Genomic DNA, 21,238 nt, shown 5'->3' with positions numbered 1-21,238 from the left:
AGATAAGCAAGCTAAAATGGATTTTGAGTGGGAAAAAAATGTATAAAGACTCAGGCTTAGAGATACCAAACTATCAGATTTCTGCCTAAATGTCAGGTTAAAGGGCCTTTGGTGTGTGTTAGCCTCTTATAGCTTAAAATCCTGCCTGTTAAGGCAAGCACATTTCTGAAATATTTGTGAGACTACTTGAAGTATAAGCCATTATTTTCTTGTCTCTCCATTATCTTCTTGACTGCTGTTCTTCTGATTGTAGCCAGATCATCTGGAACTTTTTTTATACCGTTCCAATTAAGAGAAACCTGTCAAAGCATTTTCTACATTACTCTTAAATTCATTGTTCAAAAATCTCAACTGATTTCAAGTGGGTTAGTTTCTCATGTCATTGGTAATTGGTGCCAGATTAGTGGCTCTGTGCACCTTATTTAGAGTTTTGATTCCTTGGAATACAGATTAGAGGTTTTTTGGTCAGAATCTGTTCAAAGGAGAGTGATAGAAAAATAACCAGAAATGAGATCACCAAATCATTGTCATCATTGATTCTTTCATTAGGGAGCTTCAGCAGAGATGCCTAAGATGAATAGTTTTCAAGGTAGGCTGCTTTTGGGATCTTTTGGTCTCAGTTCTCTAACATCATAGCTTCAAAATTTGGAAGTGATCCTATCTAATGTAGATTCTGCTTATGGAGGAAAGAAAAGTTTCACCATGTGCCGTTTGACTTCTGAGAATAGCACATGTAGCTAAAACTCCTTCCTCCTTACTTCTGACTGCCCAATATAACAGGCCCCTAAGTAATATTTTTTTTTCCAAGTTCTGCTAGGCTGGTACAACTGTTGGTACCAATAGTAATCAACATTGTATGCCTATGCTCCTTCTCTGGAGCCACTTAGAATTGAATTCAATAGAGTTTCTTCACATGGATTTTATAGGAAGGGAAAATGAAAAAAAAAACAGAGAAAACAAAATTATAATTTCCTGTCTTATTATCTTTTAAAATGGGAAATAATTTCACTGTTTATTAGCTTTTATAGACTAGCAGAATACTGTGGATAGAGATAAGGGAAATCATAAATAGATAGAATGGGAAGAAATAGTCCACATTTTGAGCTTTTCAGTTTTAACAGACTACTTAAAAACAAATTCTTGTTTTTCTAATAGCTAGATAAAACTTGATGTCCAAAGAGTAGGTGAATAATTTACTTCTTGGTTTTATTTTACAAAGTATTTCTCTCCCCCTCCAATTTTTAACATCTCCCTCCCAACCCCCACAAATCACCTTCTATTTATTATACATGTTGACTCCTTAATGGAATGCAAGCTCCTTGATGACAAGGACTGTATTACTTTTGTCTTTGTATCCTTAGTACATTGACAAGTGCTTTACACAAATTAGGTACTAAAGTAATGTTTGTGGATTAATTAATTCTTCTGTGATTTGAGAACGAATTTGCTTTCCTTTCTTTCCCTTCCTTTGAGTTACAGTTCAGGCACCATCAAGTCCATAAAACCTTCTCTGAGTTTCCCCAACTGAAAGGGATCCTTTACCTCCTTCAATTTCTTAAGAGAATATTATGGTATTTTTCCTTTACACTTTACACTGATATTTTGCTTTTTATGATAGTTGTGTACATGTCTTATTTCTCTCATTGTGTTGTCTTATAAGCTCTGTGAAGACATAGACTTTTATTTCTAGTTTTTGTGTTCCTATCACCCTGGTATAATACCTGGAACATAACAGGCACTTTATGTATCACCCAGTCGATCAACTGGCACTTATTTGTTAAGCTACTAATACCTTCCCGGCAAAGTGCTAGAGGATCCAAGGATGCAATAACAAAAGTGAGACAGAGTCTCACTAAGCTCTAGAAGCTTACATACCCATATGTTGAATTAATTTTTATACAACTGACTAGTGAACTCATTTTAAGGTATATCTTCTATTTGGCAATTTTTAAGATTCTCAGAAAAAACTTGAGTTAGGTTTTGCTTGGGGAAGATTTAACTTAAGAAGAAGGTAAACAAAAAAATTTCTCAAAATAAGGGAAAAACCAGTATTGAAGAAATTTCTCTTCAATTCAGGGAAAGTTGCATTTTTGTTTGACACCCAGCTACGCTGTACGTCTTATCCTCTTCTATGGAATGATAAATCTATTGAGCCTGACCTGAGTGCTTTACTGTAATTTTTTAATGTTTCCATGTTTCTTTTAAAAGTTCCATTAAAAAGTAGCAAGTGAGAAATGCTGATGGAGTTGAAATGGCATCCCCTAGCTTTTGGCAGAGTACTTTTTAAAAAAATAGATATTTCTAATATGTTTATTATTTTATACTTAACAGAGATGTACTTAGATGACTGCTTGGAGTTTTGAAGAACTTGTAAGCATATTTGAAATAGTTGTTTTGAGTATTTTTCATTTTTTTATTTTGAGAAGTGAACTTCAGTCTGTTAAAGATGAAAAATTTCATTTTCTTGCTCTAATTATTGAAATATCATTTTGAGGTTAGATCATAAATGATCAAAGAATATGAAACAGGCAGTTCTCAAAGGGAGGTAGGCTAGTTATCAGTAGCCATATGAAAAAATGCTCTAAATCATTAATGATTAGAGACATGCAAATCAAAGCATCTTTGGGGTTCCACGTCATGCCATCAAATTGTCAAAGATGACAAAAAAAGGAAAATGACAAATGTTGGAGAGGCTGTGTGGAAATAGGCACATTAATGCATTGTTGGTGGAATTGTGGATTTGTTCAGCCAATCTGGAACTATACCCAAGAGGTTACTGAATTATGCATACTCTTGGACCCTGCAATACCACCACTAGACCTCTATATTCCAAAGAGATTTAAAAAAAAAAAAGAGGAAAAGGACTCATGTGTACAAAAATATTTATGACAGCTCTTTTGTGGTGGCAAAGAATTGCAAACTAAAGAGGTACCCATCAATTGAGGAATGGCTGAAGAAATGATGATATATGAATGTAATGGAAAAAGGTTGTGCTATAAGAAGTGATGAAAGGAACAGTTTCACAGGAATCGGAGACTTATGAATTGATGCAAAGTTCGTAGAACAAAGTATGCAACGACATTGTAAAAACAAAAGAACTTTGAAGACTTAAGAACTTTTACAATAGAAGGATCAACCATGATTCCAGAATACTGATGTTGAAGAGTGTTACTCATTTTCTTCCAGAGAAGTAAGGGACTAAATATGCAGAATGAGTTATATATTTTTTGGACATAGTGTGGGATTTGGTTTTGCTTGACCACGGTTGTTTTTGTTATTGTTGTTCAATAGTTGCAGTTACATGAGACTCTTTGTGACCCGAATTGGCATTTTCTTGGCAAAGATACTGAAGTGGTTTGCCATTTTCTTCTCCAGCACATTTAAGAAACTGAGGCAAACAGCGTTAAGTGACTTGCCCAGGGTCACAAAGCTAGTAAGTGTCTGGGGCAGATTTGAACTCAGGTCTTCCCAACTCCAGGCCTGGTGCTGTTAACAAGGGTTTCATTTTGTTTTGTTTTTCAGTAGGTGGAGAGGTAGAAGGGAGAGAAAAACAAAGGCCTGTTGATTGAAAATTTAAAAAGAAAAACTTAACCAAAAAAGGCTAGTTCTTGTTAACTAAGATCACTGACATTCAAGGTTTTCCTGGCTAAATCCTTTAAATACTAACTGGAGGAAGGAACTAGAATAACTAGTTCTGTATGGAATTTACTTTCATAGAAGACAAATTGCCATCTCAAATGTACCCAAAAAAGTCTTTGTTCTTTTTTGATAATAGCTTGTTTGTAATGAGATCCTTCTTGAATTTTCAAATGGTAGTTTGCTAATTCAATGAATTTTAAAATACCTTTACTACAATGAATATTGATATTGTACCGATTCCCCCATTTCACAGGGACACTGATTATCCATAGGAGGATTCAGCCTGTGTACCTCTGCTCCCTATTCCAGCAACCTTCTGGTTTCCCTGGGCCTTACTACTACTAGAGCCTTTCAAACTACTGGTCTAGGAGCAGGGAGGTAGGGGTAGAAAATTTTCTGTTTAGATATTTTAACTTGTGGGTTCTCAAATTATTATAATTTTTAAAGATTTTGAATTTTCATCTCTTATCTACTTAAATCTAATTATTTTGACTTATTCAAGGATGAGTTTGTCTCATGGGTCAATTATTAGACATTGAGACCAGGTAGGTCCATGGATTTAGATAAATGTTATGGAAGAGTTGTAATGTGAAATTTTCAGAAGATTAAGACTAGTGTTTCTGATGAGATTCCAAACCTCTTCATGAAACAGTATGAAAGGTCTTCTATTGACTGTCAGAAGAATTAGGATTTAACATTGCTATCAATGCTTTCTTGCTAGAACTAGATTAATTTCAAATAAAGAATCTTAACTGCCTAGATAAACAGTTAAATGCCTTTTTTGTGACAGTGTGGTTGATACTTATGAACCTGAAGATTTCCTTGTCATTTTATAAAGGAGAAAGCCAGAAATGCTTATTAATTCCATCATTTTCAGTAGTTGAAAGGCTACTTTTTCACTCTGTATTAGGGACATGCCAGGTATCACTACTTTTATCCAAAGCAAAGATAATGTACAGCTTATCTTTAATAATGAACACATTAGATTGTTTATAAAATATCTTTTAGTCTTATCATTAGGGTTTAGTCTTATTATGTAATAAAAAGTCACTTGTCACTATTACATTTATAATGGCTGCTTTATGGTTCTAAGAAGCTTTACTGACTTGTAGCAGGTAATCTAATGAACTGGTCACTAATAATTTTATTCTGCACTTAATAGTATTGGTAGAATCCCAGAAGTTATAAGGTGAGCCCCATTCGCTCAGGGAAGACTTTTTTTTAAAATCATCTATAGCTTAAACTTTCAGAATATATTTTTGTGGTCAAAAACTCCACCATGCTTTCAATATATTTAATTTCTCTGTCTTTTAAACTGAAGGGTTTGGAATGTTGGAGCATAATAAAAACACAAGTAGAAGCATTTTGGATCAATATTTTAAGAACTATACATGAAGTATGGATCATAGGAACACATCTTCCATTTAAATCTTAAACTCACCAGCCTTCACCATCAGTAGTGCATTTGTACTGTTGTCTTTGTTTCTCCTTTTTGTCTTGATATCTTGCAGACCAGTTGTTGACATTTGATATTCACTAGCTATATTCTTTGAGGAAAAACATAAGCCCTGTTATTTTAAAAGACCTGGTCATTTTCTCTGAGATAATAGCTTATAGCATTTAGAGGAGCTCTAAAAACATAAGAATCTAAATTACATTTTTGGGTGAAAACAACCCCATTTTGTTAGCAAATCTCCAGCTTATTTCAGAAATATCCCTTTCAAGGTGATGGAAAGATTAGGCTCCAAAGTATCCTTGTTTCCTTCCTTCCTTCCTTCCTTTCTTCCTTCCTTCCTTCCTTCCTTCCTTCCTTCCTTCCTTCCTTCCTTCCTTCCTTCCTTCCTTCCTTCCTTCCTTCCTTCCTTCCTTCCTTCCTTCCTTCCTTCCTTCCTTCCTTCCTTGTCTTAAAAGAGTTACATAGAGCACTGAGACCAGAAGTGACTTCCCCAGGTCACAGATCATTAAGTGTCAAAGGCAGGCCTTGAACCCAGGTGTCCTTGGCTTCAAGGCCTGCTATCTGGTCACTAACTACACTAGCTATCCTCATGATTCATATCTATGGATATCTATAATCAATAAACATTAATTAAGACTTGTGAATCTCAATTTCCTCATCTATGAAATGAATGTAACATCTACCTCGCTGGGTTGTTGAGATACTTACTGTCTTTCAGTTGTTTCAGTTGTGTCTAACTCTTGGTGACTGTGTTTGAGATTTTCTTGTCAAAGTGGGGTTTGCCATTTCCTTCTCCAGCTTATTTTACAAATGAGAAACTGAGACAAACAGGGTTAAGTGACTTGCACAGGGTCACTCAGCTAGTAAATATCCGAGGCCAAATTTGAATTTACAAAGATGAGTCTTCCTGATTCTAAGCCTGCCACTCTATCCACTGTGCCACCTAGTTGTCCTGTTGAGATATTAAGATAAGATAATGTATATAAAGTGGTTTGCACACTTCAAGCTATTCATAAATGTCAGCTATTTGTTACTATTACTAATATTTATATCTGTATTAATATTATCTTGCTATTTAAATTCCTCTCCAGCTGAGCAAAGTCTGACATTTGCGATAGATACCATTTTAGCTTATTGAAATCCACATTTTCTTTTGTAATGTTTAATTATATAATTCATGTATTAATTAAGGATAGATGGCCTGGTTTCACTTGTGAAGTCATAAGTAACAACATCATGACTTGTGCCCCCAGTCAGAGCCTTTTTTCTGGGAAAATCATCTGGCTTTATTTACTCTCTGCCAGCCAGGGGTTTTAGATTCTGTGCCTGAAAACAATTTCTAATCAATATTTAAATAGAGAATATTTACTCAGGACAGTAATGAACCTAGAGATAGTTAGAATTCTGTCCTCCAAGTGAAGCATTAGAAAATGTATTTCATCTCCACTTAAGTGCCATTTCTTAACCTTCTGCCCAATAATGATTCTGTCTCAAAACTTGGAAGCTCAGGCCACCGATAGAATAAATCTTGGGAAAGATCCAGTAGCCATGATTCACCTACATATTACATAGCAAATATTAGTGCTGCATGCTCGTCTGCGAAGGGTTCCATCTGTTCACTCTCCTTGGAGCCTGTTTGTTCCTGGTTTAGCTCAGAAGTCCTATGACTTGCTGAGAGGTAGCCTTTGCTGCCCCAAACCAAACTTCTTCCTTGTTCTTTTTCTTAGCATTATTGGCTTTTTTCCTCCTCTTAACATTTCTGTCTTTTTTTTTTTCATTCAGGACATTTATTTTAACAAAAAGTTGAATCCTCAAGATGAACTAGATGCTGCAACAGCTGCTCTCTTGGGTTTAGGTGTTGTTCCTTCATGGAATCCATTCCTGAATCGGCAATAGACAATTTTTAGGTGCCTCATTTGACCAGTACCAGTAGTGTTTCGTTGCTTAGCCTTTGCACTCCAATTATACTTTATCTTGCGTTTAGCAGGATATCCACATTTGCCACATGTTGACTTCTGAAGATGTTATTCCTTAGAACCACAACGATGGCACAAAGTGTGTGTCTTATTCCGGCGCTTACCAAACGAAGACATCCCCTTCGTCATCTTCCTCCTGCTGCCAGGACCAAAAAGCTGGCTTATTTTTTAAAAAAGCGTTTCTGGCTTTTTTTTTTTTTTGCAGTGGGGGTAGAAAGGAGTAGGTGCCTCCAGCCTACTTCATTCTGGGAATCCTAGCCTTATGGCTGCTGCAGCACATCCTTCTCTCCCTCTGCCCCTTCATGAAAGGTCAGGGAAAAGAGGAGCCATTTGCTTGCTGCAATCACAGACCCATTATTCAACTTTCATATCGTTTAAATCTTAGCTTTTCTGTTTCTATTCCTTCTTTGACCTCACCATGACCTGCAGTCTTTCTAGCCCTCAGTACTTTGTCAGGCAACACCCCTGCTCTGGCTTCACTCTCCTTCCGTCCCAATTTCAACCCCTTAGTCAATCTGTTCAACTCACTGCTCTCCTCTGCTCTCTCCAATTCCTTGGTCCTTTGCCCTATCACTGTTCATTGCTTGCCAAACCTCAAGCCTGGATTACTCCTACCACCTACCTCCTCTATTCCTACTCATTTGCTGTTGAACAGAGCTGGAGGAAGTTCTGCAGCTGTGCTGACTGGGTCCACTACCTAATTATGCTGGTTAATTTCATCTGAGCCCTCATTGAAAGTGACATGTTATACCTGTTGAAGAAAAGCAGAGTTTATTTGGTATGTTGGAAAAACAAATGTAAACTTCTTAGACAGATGTCAGTTCTAGAAATTTTCATGATGGAATGGATTAAAAAAAAATCTGACATTCCTTTATCTGTCCATAATCTTCTATCATTCCTATGCCTCACTCCTTTAAAACCTATTCTCTCTGCCCTCCTCTTGACCATCAAGCCCTCCACCTGTTAGTATTTCCTCAAGTTATCCTTGTTTTGACATCTCTTTCTTCCCTTCTCAGTCTGTGCTTTATAGTTAACCAACTCAACTCTACACTGTTTTCTACTATTGAATCCCTCAAACTTTTGTTCCTTTACAATTCATCCCTTCCTAAATCCTAGTCTTAAAATAATTCCACCATCCACTTTCTCAGTTTTAGGCAGTTAGGTGGTACAGAGGATAGAGTACTAGACCTGGAGTCAAGAGGACCTAAATTAAATCCAGCCTCTGACACATATTAGCTGTGTTACCCCAAGCAAGTCACTTACCTTCTGTCTGCCTCAGTTTCCTTATTTGTAAAAAGGGGATAGTAATAGCAATTATTTCTCCAGGTTTTTCTGGGGATAAAATGAAATGATATTTGTAAAGCACTACATAAATGCTAGCTGTTTATTATTATTACTATTACTATTGTTATTTGTTGGTGAATAGAGCTGGAGGAAATCACACCTTGCTGAGTGGGTATGCTACAAATTTATGTTATCCAACTACGATAGGGTCCCTACTGCAGCAAGACAATCCCTTTATTCTTTTCTATCTTGTTCCTCACAAAAGCTATTCCAAATCTTTTTTTGTTTTTTATCCTTAAGCCTGCCAGTGCACTTCTTCCCACTACCTTCTTCCTTGAGATCCACTCCTTATACTTTATTGAGAAAATGGAGCTCATTAGCTAAGAGTTCCTTCTTCTCCTCTCTTCCTCCCAGCCCCTTGATAGCTCATTTTTGCTTTTTAGTGAGGCAGCTGAGATTAAGTGACTTGCCCATGGTCACATGGCTAGTAAGTGTCAAGTGTCTAAGGCCGGATTTGAACTCAGGTCCTCTTGATTCCAAGGCCGGAGCTCTATCTTCTGCACCACCTAGTTGCCCCCCAGGCCCTTGATATCAAACTCCAGTATTTTTTTCTTTACTCCTTTTCCTCACTGTTTATCTTTCTCTCCCTCTTTTTTTACCCTATCTCTTCTTAGACATCTAATTTATTTCTGGCCACTGCTTATATAATCTGTACCCATTCTAAGAATCTCTCCCTTATGCTCTACCCTTGCTCTCCTATTCTTTAATCTGTCCACCTTTCTAAGAGTCCTTCCCTTGTCCTCTCCCCATACTCTCCTATTTCTCTGTAAGTTAAGACTTTTATAGCCTTCTAGATGTATGTTATTCCTTCTTTAACCCAGTTCTACTGAGAATAAGGTTCTAACACTACCAGTCCTCCATTTCCTCCTATAACAGTTCTTCCATTCATGACTCATATGCATGAGATAATTACTCCACTTTATCTCCCCCTACCGAATTTTATTGTTGTAACTCAACCTCAAGCTTTCTATCTATGTATGTTCTTTCAAACTACCCTAGTAATGATAACCTTCTTAAGAGTTACAGACAGCCTTTTCTCATTATAAGAAGTAAACAGTTTGACCTTATTAAATCCCTTATAATTGGTCTTTCATGTTTACCCTCTTAGGTTTCTCCTAATAGGTCAGATTTTCTGTTCAGTTCTGGTCTTTTACTCAAGAATACCTGAAAATCCTTGATTTCATCAAATATCCATTTTCTTCTCTTGCAAGATTATACTCAGCTTTTCTGGGTAAGTTATTCATGGTTGCAAAGCCAGCTACTTTGCTCTTCAGAATATCATTTTTCATGCCCTTCAATTTTTTAATGTGGAAACTGCTAAATCTTGTGTTATCCTGACTGTAGCTCCACAATTTTTAAATTGTTTCTTTCTAATTACTTGTATTTTCTCCTGACCTGGGAGCTTCAAAACTTAGCTATAATGTTCTTGTGATTTTTCCTCTTGGGACCACTTTCAGGTGGTGATTTGGTGGATTTTTGTCAATTTGTATTTTACCCTCTAGTTCTAAAATTTCAGAGCAATTTTCTTTAAAAATTTCTTGAAGTATAGTGTCGACTCTTTTTTTAATCAAAACTTTCAGGTGGTCTAACAATTCTTATATTGTCTTTCCTCAATTTGTTTTCTAGGTCAGTTTTTTGGTAACATTTATAACATTGAGACGTTTCACATTCTCTTCTATTTTTTCATTCTTTTGATTTAGTTTTATTATTTCTTGGTGTCTTATGAAGTAATTAGCTTCCCCTTGCCCAATTTTAATTTTTAAGGAGTTATTTTCTTCCATAAGTTTTTGGATCCATTTTCCCCATTGGTTGATTTTCTCTCCTTAATTTTCTTGGTTTTCTTGTATTACTCTTATTTTTTTCCCTAATGTTTCCTCAACCTCTCTTATTTGGTTTTTAAAGTACCTTTTAAACTCTTCCAAAAACTCTTTTTAGCCCTGTGACCATTTTACACTTTTCTCTGGAGCTTTAGAAGTAGCTGTTTTGATTTTACTGTGTTCTTCTGAGTTTGAACTCAGATCTTCTCTCTCCCCATAGTAGCTACCTATGGCCAGGTTCTTTCTCTTTTGCTTACTCATTTTTTTTAAGTGGTTTGTTTCTTGGCTGTTAACTTTTTGTTAGAGTTGGGCTCTAGTCCCAAGGTGTGGGGGATAATATCTCAGGTTTCAGGTTTTTTGTGCTGTTGTTTTCGGAGCTTTATCTGGGGTCCTGATCTCACATACTCCCCTCTGCCCCTGAGCCAAGACCAGGGCCCCCAGCAACTCTGTCACCACAAATGCTCCTACTCTCTGTGGTCCCTCTAAAGGCTACAAGCTTCTGCTTACCCTTCTGCTCTGGAACTAAAACGAGGGACTCTGCTCTCCTGTGAGTGACCATAGCCGGAAGAATCTCTACCCTTCAGCAACTTTACTCACCAATGTGTTCTCACTCTCACAGCCACAGTCCAGAATTGCATCTGGTCAGCACACCGGGGTCCTATGTGTAACATTTGTGGAGGGCCCTACAATCTTATCCTGATAAGCTGTCTGATCCCCTACTCCCCCAAACATTGTTCATGGGCCAAAAGTTCTTGAAGCTGCAGCTACCTAATGCAGCTGCCCCCAGGGCTTGTTGCTTTTTGATTCAGTGATATCTGCCCCAAGGTATCTGTACTTCAGTTGGGCCACACCACCACTTTGGGAGGTCAGGTCTTTCCTAACATCCTTCCAAGTTGTCTTGGTCTGGACAATTGTTATACCCTGACTTTTAATTATTTCTGAAGCTGTAAAGTTCACTGAGGCATTATTTTAAATTGTTTGTAGAGAAATTTGGGAGAGCTAGGTAATTTCCTGTCTTATTCCACCATCTTCCCAGAATACTCTCTATTCCCTTCTCTTCCAGCACATTGGTCCCACAGTCATCTCCCTCTCCCCATCTTCAGTCTCTCCCTTTTCATTGTTTCTTCCTTGCTATAAACATATGCAGATCTCCTCCATTCTTTAAATAGACAAGCAAAAACTCTGACTAGATCTACCATCCTTGCCATTTAGCTATATCTCTTCTGCCTTTCTCAGCCAAATTCCTTGAAAAAGCCATCTGAACTAGATGCCTCTACTTCTATCCCTCCCATCTCACCCTTTTGCGATCTAGTTTATAATCTCATCCACTCAATTAAAACTCCTTTCTCTAAAGTTACTTACCAGTGGTCTCCTAATCACCTCTTCTCAATGTCATTCTTTTTGATCTCTTCAGCATTTGATGTTGTTAACCATCTCCTCCTCCTAGATACTCACTTCTCTCTAAGTTTTCATTTCACTGCTCTCTACTGGTTCTTTTCCTTCCTGTCTGACCACTCTTTCAAGGATTCATCCTTGTCATTTTTACAAACTTTGGGTATATTTCCCAGGCTTTGAACTCGGCTTTCTTCTCTTTCTTTACTGTCTCACTTGGTGATTTTGTCAGATTCCATGGGCTGAATTATCATCTCAGTGCAGATGATAATGTCAATCCATATATCTAGGCATCTCAGATTCAACATGTTCAAAACATAATTCATTATTTTTTCTTCCAAACTCACTTCTCTTACACACTTCCATATTAGGTTTGAGGATACCACCATTATCTCAGTAGCCCAGGTTTGCAGCTTTAACATATTCTTTCACTCCTCACGCTTACCCCACATATCCCCACATGTCCAGTAGCCAAATCTTGTCATTTAATTTCAGTAGACTATTGCAATGACTTCCTTTTTGGCTCTCTATACCTCATGCCTATCCTTACCTAATTCTATTTTCCACACAAGCATCAAAGTGATTTTCCTAAGATGTAATTTCTAACTATGACACATCTCCTTTGCCTCCACTTATCTGAAGTAAATTCCAGTGACTCTCACTGTTACCTCCAGTATCATATATAAATTCTTCTGTTTCTTAATATCACCATAACCTGGGCCCTTTCTATGTTTCCAGTCTTCTTACATGTGATTCCCCTCTATGCACTCTGCAGTAGAGCCTTGCTGGCTTACTTAATGTTTTACGCTATCTCTCTCTGTCTCTCTCTCTTCTCTCTCTTTCTCTCTCTCTCTCTCTTTCTCTCTCTGTCTCTGTCTCTGTCTCTGTCTCTGTCTGTCTCTCTCTCTCTCTCTCTCTCTCTCTCTCTCTCTCTCTCTCTCTCTTTCTCTTTCTCTCTCTCTCATCTGTTAGAATGTAAGCTCCTTGAGAGTAGGGACTGTTTCATTTTTGTCTCTTCATTGCTTAACAGGATGCCTAGCACATAGTACATGCTTAATAAATGCTGTTGATTGATTGATTGATTGGAAATAGCTTAGATTGTTTATTTTCCATCAAGTTCATAAATTTAGTTTTGTGTTTGGCATCTTTCATTTGAAAGTGTAACAAGGCTTATGATTCTAAGAGAAGGTTGAAGAGTTATACATGGAGAATAACCTCTTAGTGTCTCAAAGGGAAAAAAAAACATTAGCTTTAGGTAAACTGTTATTGATAAGTACTATGGTCATATATTAAAAATATTTTGATTGTTTTTTAGGGCCATTTTAATATACATACACACATATTTACAAAAAATGAAAATAAATTAAATATACATCCTGAAAATATTTGTAAGTACTTTTATAAACTGCTCTTGATTGGAATTCTTAATCTTCTTGATTATTAGAGAGAAAAAGCAAAAAAAGAACAGACTGGAAAGCTTTTCAAAATCTAATGCTGGGAAAAATTGAAATAGGAGTGTAAAAAGTTTTTGAAAGCATAAGAAGCAATTAGAATATGCTTGCCTGAGTTAATGTGTTGTCTTGGACTTTGTCCCAGTGTATTAAAGCACTAAAGAAATATGTAGTTTAATTATGGTCACGGACTCCAAGAGAAGTATAGAATAGCAGATAGAACACTAGCTTTGGAATGAGGAAGACCTGTGAAGGTCTTCATTTAAGTCTTGCTTCTCCTATATCGTGGCTATGTGACCCTGGGCAATTCATTTAAACATTCAGTGACCTAGGTGATGCTCTCAGATGATGTAGATGAGTATATTTGATCTATCTGATTTGAAGTCATAGATGAAGTTTTCATTTCTGTGAGAATTCCCCACCTTGATGAAATCATCCCCCCCCTCCTCCCTTCTACCAACAAACAACCAAAACCTTTAAACTTGTGTTCTCCTGCTGAGCAAGAGAACAAAATAAAAATTTGAAATTATTTCCTTTTTTGCAAAGGGTCAGTACTTTACCCTGCTTTAAGGTATGAGTATCTGGCAGGAACATTTGGAAATTTAGTATTGGATTCTGTAGACTAAACAGCTTTTGTATTAATAAGTCTCTGGAAATGGCAGTTCTCTTGTTTTTAACACCCTTCAAAGGCTTTTGTTTAAAATCCCAGGTAATTATCTCCATTGTTTAGTAAAGATTAAAAAGTCTTCTGTATAAACTGGTTAGGTTGGTGACATTTTAAATTCTAGATAGTTTAATTCTTTTAAAATCTGAACAGAATTATACTTTTGCATTCGTTTTAGATTCTTTTTAAACTGTATGATTGGTCTGTTATCGTGTCTATACCTATGCATCCAGCGTAGATAATCTGTGCCTATATAATAGAGATAAAACATGGATAATGCAAAAATCTTACTTATCAGTGGTTTTAACTTCATCGATCATTTATCAAATCTTTTGCATTTCATTCCATTTTCATTTGGAGGTGTTAATGAGTAGTGAAGTAATTCTGGAATTCGAATAGACAGGTCTTTAAACTAACTAGATAATTTACTTCTTGTTAATCTGATAATTGGCTTTTTATAAATAGATTCTACTTACTAAAGTAACAGGAGCACCACTTTTTAAGGCAAAGGAAGAACTATTACAAAAAGGAAAACAAAAGGAATGCAAGAAAGAGTGGGTCCTATATATTACCAAAAGTATGGTCTTACAGCACTTCTTAAACTGTGGATTGCAGCCCTATATAACTGAAAATGGGGGTCATGAAAAGTTTGGCAACAGCGAAAGATTTCTGAACATGCAATGACCAAGAATTAATTCAAAATCAAACACGTAGTGAATCTGAGGTGTTTCTGGTTCTGAATACAGCATTGACAATTACAAAATCAAAATATCGATTAGCTCAGAAAACCGTTGAAGATGCTTTACATCCTGCATTATCAAATATTCTGCCAAGATACAATTCTTTATGTAAAAATAAACAAGCATATCCATCTCATTAGTATGCAAATTTGCTTTAGTCTTTAATAAATGGTAAAATTACATGTATACCAAAGAATTGTTTTAAAAACAAAATTCTTTATGATTTATTATCAGTAAATGTTTGATTTGTATACTTACTTCATATGCCTATATACCCAGGGTTGCATAAAAATTTTTCTGGAAAAGGAGTCTCGAGTGGAAAAAGTTTAAGAAGCCCTGGTTTGAATGATATGTGGATAAATATAATTTTATCAAAGTATGCCATAACTTTAGCTATCTAACATTTCCAGTAATGAGTTATCTAAATTGCAAAGGTTTTTGGATATCTGATGCTTTTAGGCACCAGTACTTTTTAAAAAAATATTTCCCAATTTGACATTGAAACTTTCTCTACTTTTCTTCATTCTTAAACAAAGTATACCAGGGTCAGCTTTAGGGCCAAATCTAGCCAGTCAGTACTTGTTCTTGTATACTGGAGAACCAGGAATGGTCTTTACATTTTAAAATATGATAAAACTTTATTTAAAAATGAGAAAACCATGCTTAGCTCTTGGACACAAATAGGTGGTTGGCTCTGGCCCACAGGGTATAGGTTACTTATCTGTATACTCTCCTGATCATGATTTGACCGTTTTTGATGTATTAGGTTACCATAAGCCTGTTTTAACTTTGATCTGTTAATAATAATAATAATATCATCACTTTGAGTACATATTATTATACATATATGTATACACACACACACATATACAATGGTACACATTGAGTACATTGATGCCCTTGGGGTCTATTGAAATTTGTATCTATTGAAATTTGTAGAGCTGTTTTTGCCTAAGTGCAAAATGGACTTAAGTTGCTATGATTTTAATTCATTTATCTGGCTTGGGCCTTGATGGAGTTTCTTCCTTTTTAATCTGCTTTATACTTTCTGTAGGCTTGGGAATTATATGTCTAAGCTTGCTAAATTTGGGTGGGAAATAAGAATAAACAGGCTTTGAGCAAAAGCTGGAGGGGTGGTCCAATGAGTAAAGTGTGTATGCGTTTAGTATATGGACTTTATGACATATATTTGACTGTTCAGATGGGTTTTTGCTTACTTTCAGGTTCTTTGCTGTGTCCTGATAGGTGTGAGTGCCAGATTGGTGAGTCCTGGATTGATAAAATGTTACTATAAATCTATTATGAACTATAGTGGAAGTATTTTCATTATTTCCTAATATTTGTTTGCCTTCTAAGATTTTTGCTGTGAAGTTTTAGATTAACTGTGGTAGTTCCAAAAGGAGATTATATGGATAGTTTTCAAAACTTAAATGGGCTGTACTGAAGCTCATGACCTCAAAATACATATTCTTTTTATTTTTTTTAATCTGTAGGTTCTATCTCTCTTTTTAATGTCATTAGAGGGTCTGTGTTGTTTTTCATTTTAAAAAAAAGATTTTTGGATTCAATCCATATTAAATGTTAAAGGATTTTGTTAGATCAGACATAGATTGGAGATGACACTTCTTTGAATCTTAATCTTTTTCATTATTTATCTCATGAGATTTCCAGTAATATTAAATCAAAATTTCACACTCTCAGTTTTGTGATACTGTGGGATAATTCTCATTATCAAAAGAGTGGTAGAGCAAAATTCTCAATATAGTCTCACTACAAAATTCATTTTTATTTCACTTTAATTGAGTTTAATTTGAAAAATGAATTCTTTTTATACTTTTGAAGGAATGGGAAAGCGTTGCAAAGCAATCAGTATTTCTGCACATGATTTTTCTATATACCATAAGATAATAATACTGTTACTTTTTTTAAAGCCCCTCCACCCAGTGAGGTAGTCTGAATATTATTTTACAGATGGGTGAACAGAGGCTCAGAGAGAATAAGTATCTTGTTCATAGTCATAGGTTCATAGGCGTTACAGACAGCAAGGACCTTAGGGATCATGGAGTCCAACATGTTTATTTTATAGATTAGAAAACAGAAGCTCCCAAAGTGAAGTGACTTGTTAAAGGTCACCCAGGTGGGAAGTTACAAAGCGGGATTTGAATTTAAACCTCTCATTTTAAATCATGTGTCCTTCATTACGCCACACATGACTCTGAATAATTGACGTGCTACTGTGGTTTGGGACAGAGAACAAAAGATTATATCTAATTGGATTTATGACTGGATTACAGAGGTCACACATAATTACCCAAATCAGATTCCTTAAAGGTTTTCTGTCTTTGTGTTACTGTTGAGTGAATCTTCTTCTACTGCTTAGCATCACTTAAAGTTATTTCACCTTTTCCTTAGAGTAGAAGTGGGGAAATATTTTTCTGTGGGAGACCACTAACAGAAAGTTAAATTTAGGGTTGGTTGTGGATTTTTTTTTTTAAGGACAGCAACAGGCAATGTCCTTATCTACTTTTTAGCCTAAGAATTTTTTCACAGGAACTATGATTTCATTGATTTAGGGACTCCAATAACCTACCCTTCCCTGCCCCCCCAGAAGTCACACTATTTTAAAAAATAGATTTTTATTGACATCTTCTGTTTTCACATTGCCTAGTTTTGCCCTCATATCAATCTCCTTGACCCTTCCAGAGAGCTGTCCTTTATAACAAAGACTTAAAAAAACATGAAGAGGAAAAAAAATCTGTAATCAAAAGAATCTGATGTTATATGCAATTTCCAATGCTAGTGGGGACCCCTGTCCCTTGTAAAGTCATATGAAGGGGTTCTTATATCTTCTTTGGGGCAAAGTTTGTTTTTTATGATTTCTTTTTTTTTTATAGTGAACCATGCAATGTTTATTTTATTTTTTTCACTTATTTTTATTAATTTATTTTGCTTTATCAACAATCACTTCCATAAGCTTTTGAGTTTTACATTTTTCTCCCTCTCCCTCCCCAAGATGGCATGCAATCTGAATTACACATACAAATACATTCCTATTAAACACATTTTCACTTTAATGATGTTGTAAGTAAGAATTAGAACCAATAGGATGAACCACCAGAAAGAGGAAACAGAGAGAGAAAATGAAAATATCAAGATTGACCTTCAAGGAACAATGTTCTCATTTTGTAGCCTTTTCAGAAATTATGAATAAAAAAAGACATCTGGCCAAAGTTCTGCATTATGTTCATTCTTGTTGGCATAAATGGGGCTATTACCTCTTGGTAAATATTTGAAGGATAGTTGAAATTACTTTGAGGAATGGAAGGTCTCCACCTTTACTTTAGGTATATATAGCTGCATATGGATCTTTGAAAGTGGGAAGCTCATCTTAACAGGAGATAATTATTTTCAAATTAACAGAGATATATATTGTTTCTTTTTTTTTTAAATTTCCTTGCAGTGTCAGAAATTAAACTTACAAAACTGGGCTTGGTACTCTTTTTCTGCCTGTCTTCTAAATAGTTTTTAATCTACAGGGTAGATTAAGTGAAACAAAAATTTACAGCAATGAATTTTACTGTACTATATTTAAATTTTTTAAATCTAATTAGGTTTACACCTATAGATAAAAGTGCCTAAAGTAGCTTCTATAGATTTGGAGCTAGAAGAGATTTTAAGGAACATCTATTCATTTTACAGAAGAGGAAAACAAGGCCTAGAAAGGATAAATAATCTGCCCAAAATCATATAGATTGGTAGAAAGTGACTACGTGAAGGATTTTTGAGGCTGGGGAGACATGGGTTTTTGTTTTGCTTTGTTTATTTTTTGTAGGCATCAGGGAGAGAGCAAGTAGGGAGAAAGAATGAAGATGATATTGGGGGCAATCTGCTGGATAAGACAGGAGGGGATGAGATCAAGGGTGCAAATAGAAGGGTTGACCTTAGCAAGGAGAAGACCCAGAGACTGGAGTGAAGAAAGAAATAGTGGGGGATGATATCAGAGTGATATGATATGAGGAGAAGGGGAGAAGAAGGAGCTCATGGTGAATATCTTCAGTTTCTCTGGTAAAGAAGTGAGGTCCTTATTTTTAGTCTCCTTAGCTTTCTTTAAGACAATTCAGTCACACTGTCTTCTGTGGAAAGCCTCTCCTGCCTCCCCCTAGTGCTTTTTCTACCTGCGCTAGGGTGGTTCAAGGAACACTAGTAACTTTGGTGTGAGGGCTTGCTGAGCCCTTTTCAGGACTCCTTTGGTGTCTACATGGCACTCAATTTTCACCTGTGGCTCCAAGAAACTGTTGCACGTGCAGCGACCACAACTCAGTAAACCATCTGAGCAGATGGGTTAAACCAGGTTGACGGTAGCTGATGGGCCTCAAACCCATCTGTGAGTTAGGGAATTGACTACCCTAAGCATGTGAAGACTTGCCCCAGTAGAATGAGCAGATAAGAATAGTTTGTTCAGTGCCCATGAAGGAGGCTGAAGCAGGTGCTGTGGAGTGCTTAGAGCTTCATCAGACATCAGAGATGCCAAGGTCACCCACTGCATCGTGGGCCATTGCAGTCATCCTCACTTCTGTCTTGCCACTGGGCTTTGATGACTGGAAGAGAGAGTGAGGCAACTCAAATCCAAATTACTCACAAGTCAAGACATCACCCCATGATGTCATCGGTCTTCAAAAATGAAAGACAATAACATCTCTTTCCTCTAAATATCGTTATCGTTATCATCTTTATTCTCATCCTTATCATCATAACTAATATATGTCAGTTTAAGGTTTGCAAAATGACATATATATATTATCTCATTTGATCTTCACAATGACCTTATGAAGTAGGTACTGTTATTATTTCATTTTAACCATGAGGAAAATGAACTTATGAGAGGGTAAATGACTTGCCAAGGGTCACATAACTGGTAAGTGTGTTTGCAATGGGATTCAAACTCTTCCTTACTCTAACACTGGCACTCTATCCATTATTCTGCTTGTCTTCCAGAAATTCTTATTTTTTATGTTATATTCTACAGGGACTGTTTATCCTTGTTTTATATTGTCAAAGTTTAATGCAGTATCGTGAACTTCATAGATACTTGGTAAATCCTTATAGGTTTGGATTGAATTAGGTTAGTGTAATAAACTGCTCCCATTGTTAATGTATTTCCTTTTCTGTTGGATGAGTAAAAAAGCAACATTGTACATTGATTACAGGAGTTTCTATTGCTTAAAAGCCTGTTCCCTTAGAAAGCTCAGTTTAGAAAAGTAGTGTTTTGAGATTTATCTATAAACTATGTAAAATCAGAGAGTCCCAAAGAAATTTGACATCTCCTTTTAAAGGTAACTGAAGGTTAGCAACCCAAGTCTTTGATTTATCTGAATACAGGAGAAATTCTCAGGCTGCCATCTGTTTGCTAACAACCAGCCAGAAAAAGATTGACTCCTCTGTACTGAGAGAGTTGTGTTTGGTCAGTCCCTCAAAAGAAGACAGTGTAGTGAACAAACATTAAATTTGTGCTCAAATACAATTTTCTTTTGCCTTGTATATTTCAGCCTTCATTAGTGTGTCAGCAATGCTGAGATCAAATAAAGCCTTCCGTATGAGCTGTGGCAGTGTCCGTTTACTCAAACCCCTTGGAGCCGTTTCCTGCAGAAGAAAAGTAGTCTGCTAATTTCATTTTCCTAGTCAGAGAAGGAAGGGGTATAAGTGCAAGACAAAGGAAGGAAAATGCTCATATGTGCATTACTTTTAGAAATCCCTTGAAAAAACAGAAAGGATTAGAGTACTTGCCTTTGTGTCAGATTGTAGAATCATGGAAAGTTAGCTCCTTTTTCCTCCTCTCTTCTTTTTACCATCCAAATTAACCAGCAACCTCCCGAGTTGAAGTAGAAACTATTTTCTGGACAGAAGATATATTTGTTAGCTTCCTCAGTGTTTGTTTCCAGTTGGTACTTTGGTCTTCAACCACTTACTTTCATGACAGAGCAGCAGCAAAATAATCAGTTCAGAACTTTTGGAGTATGTGTCAGCTTGTTAAATGGCATTTGATATTTTAGTCATCATGATATTCCCAGAATGTTAATTTTGAAAAAAAATTCTTTTCTTTTAATTTAATAGTTGTGTTACCTCAGGAAAAGAGAAACTTTTGGGTCATGTAGGAACTCTGGTTCTATTTGACAGAGACATGGTTCCGTTAGTCCAGTTAGTTGGTGCAATGGATACAGCTTCCTGAGTTCAAATCTGGCGTCACACACTTACTAGCTGTGTGACCCTGGCCAACTCACTTAACCCTGTTTGCCTCAGTTTGTAAAATGAGCTGGAGAAGGAAATGGCAAGCCACTATCTTTGCCAAGAAAACTCCAAATGGAGTCGCAAAGAATTTGACACGACTAAACACGACTGAATAACAATAATGACCACATTTTAATAAAGTAGTATATTGCTCAGATTTCTCTGGATGTAGATCCAGAAATCCTAGAAAGCTCTGCTCATCCTAAGAAAGTTACATGTTTGATGAGAAATGCTAATCAAATAGCTTAGTGGCCTTTACTACAAACTTAATTACTTGTACTGTTTTTTTACATGAAGATATTTTTAAAGTAAACTTAAAGGAAAAATGGCCAATTCAATACATTTTATTTAAAACTAGCATTTTTATAAAGTTGAATCTTAGAAAATATTTTTCCTTTCTATTAATTTTCAAAACAGTTTGATTGGGGATGCATATAATAGTAATGCCTATAATGGAAAATGTCCACCTGTGGT

General features: G+C 36.1%; 1 protein-coding gene and 1 pseudogene across 1 annotated transcript in view; one reads left to right on the top strand and one right to left on the bottom strand.

The window, feature by feature from the left end:
* Positions 1-21,238, top strand: part of DISP1 (dispatched RND transporter family member 1) — a 241,911-nt gene that overhangs the window by 108,195 nt on the left and 112,478 nt on the right. The window contains 1 exon segment of the mRNA XM_020982206.2: positions 15,703-15,741. Within this exon segment, the coding sequence (XP_020837865.1) occupies positions 15,703-15,741 (39 nt within the window).
* Positions 6,860-7,207, bottom strand: LOC110205542 (large ribosomal subunit protein eL37-like; annotated as a pseudogene).

The sequence above is a fragment of the Phascolarctos cinereus genome, unplaced genomic scaffold (assembly GCF_003287225.1).
Source record: "Phascolarctos cinereus isolate Bilbo 61053 unplaced genomic scaffold, phaCin_HiC Scaffold_5;HRSCAF=322, whole genome shotgun sequence".
In the NCBI taxonomy this organism is placed as follows: Eukaryota; Metazoa; Chordata; class Mammalia; order Diprotodontia; family Phascolarctidae; genus Phascolarctos; species Phascolarctos cinereus.
The sequence above is the reverse complement of the archived record's forward strand: the minus strand, read 5'-3'. Positions and strand labels throughout refer to the sequence as shown.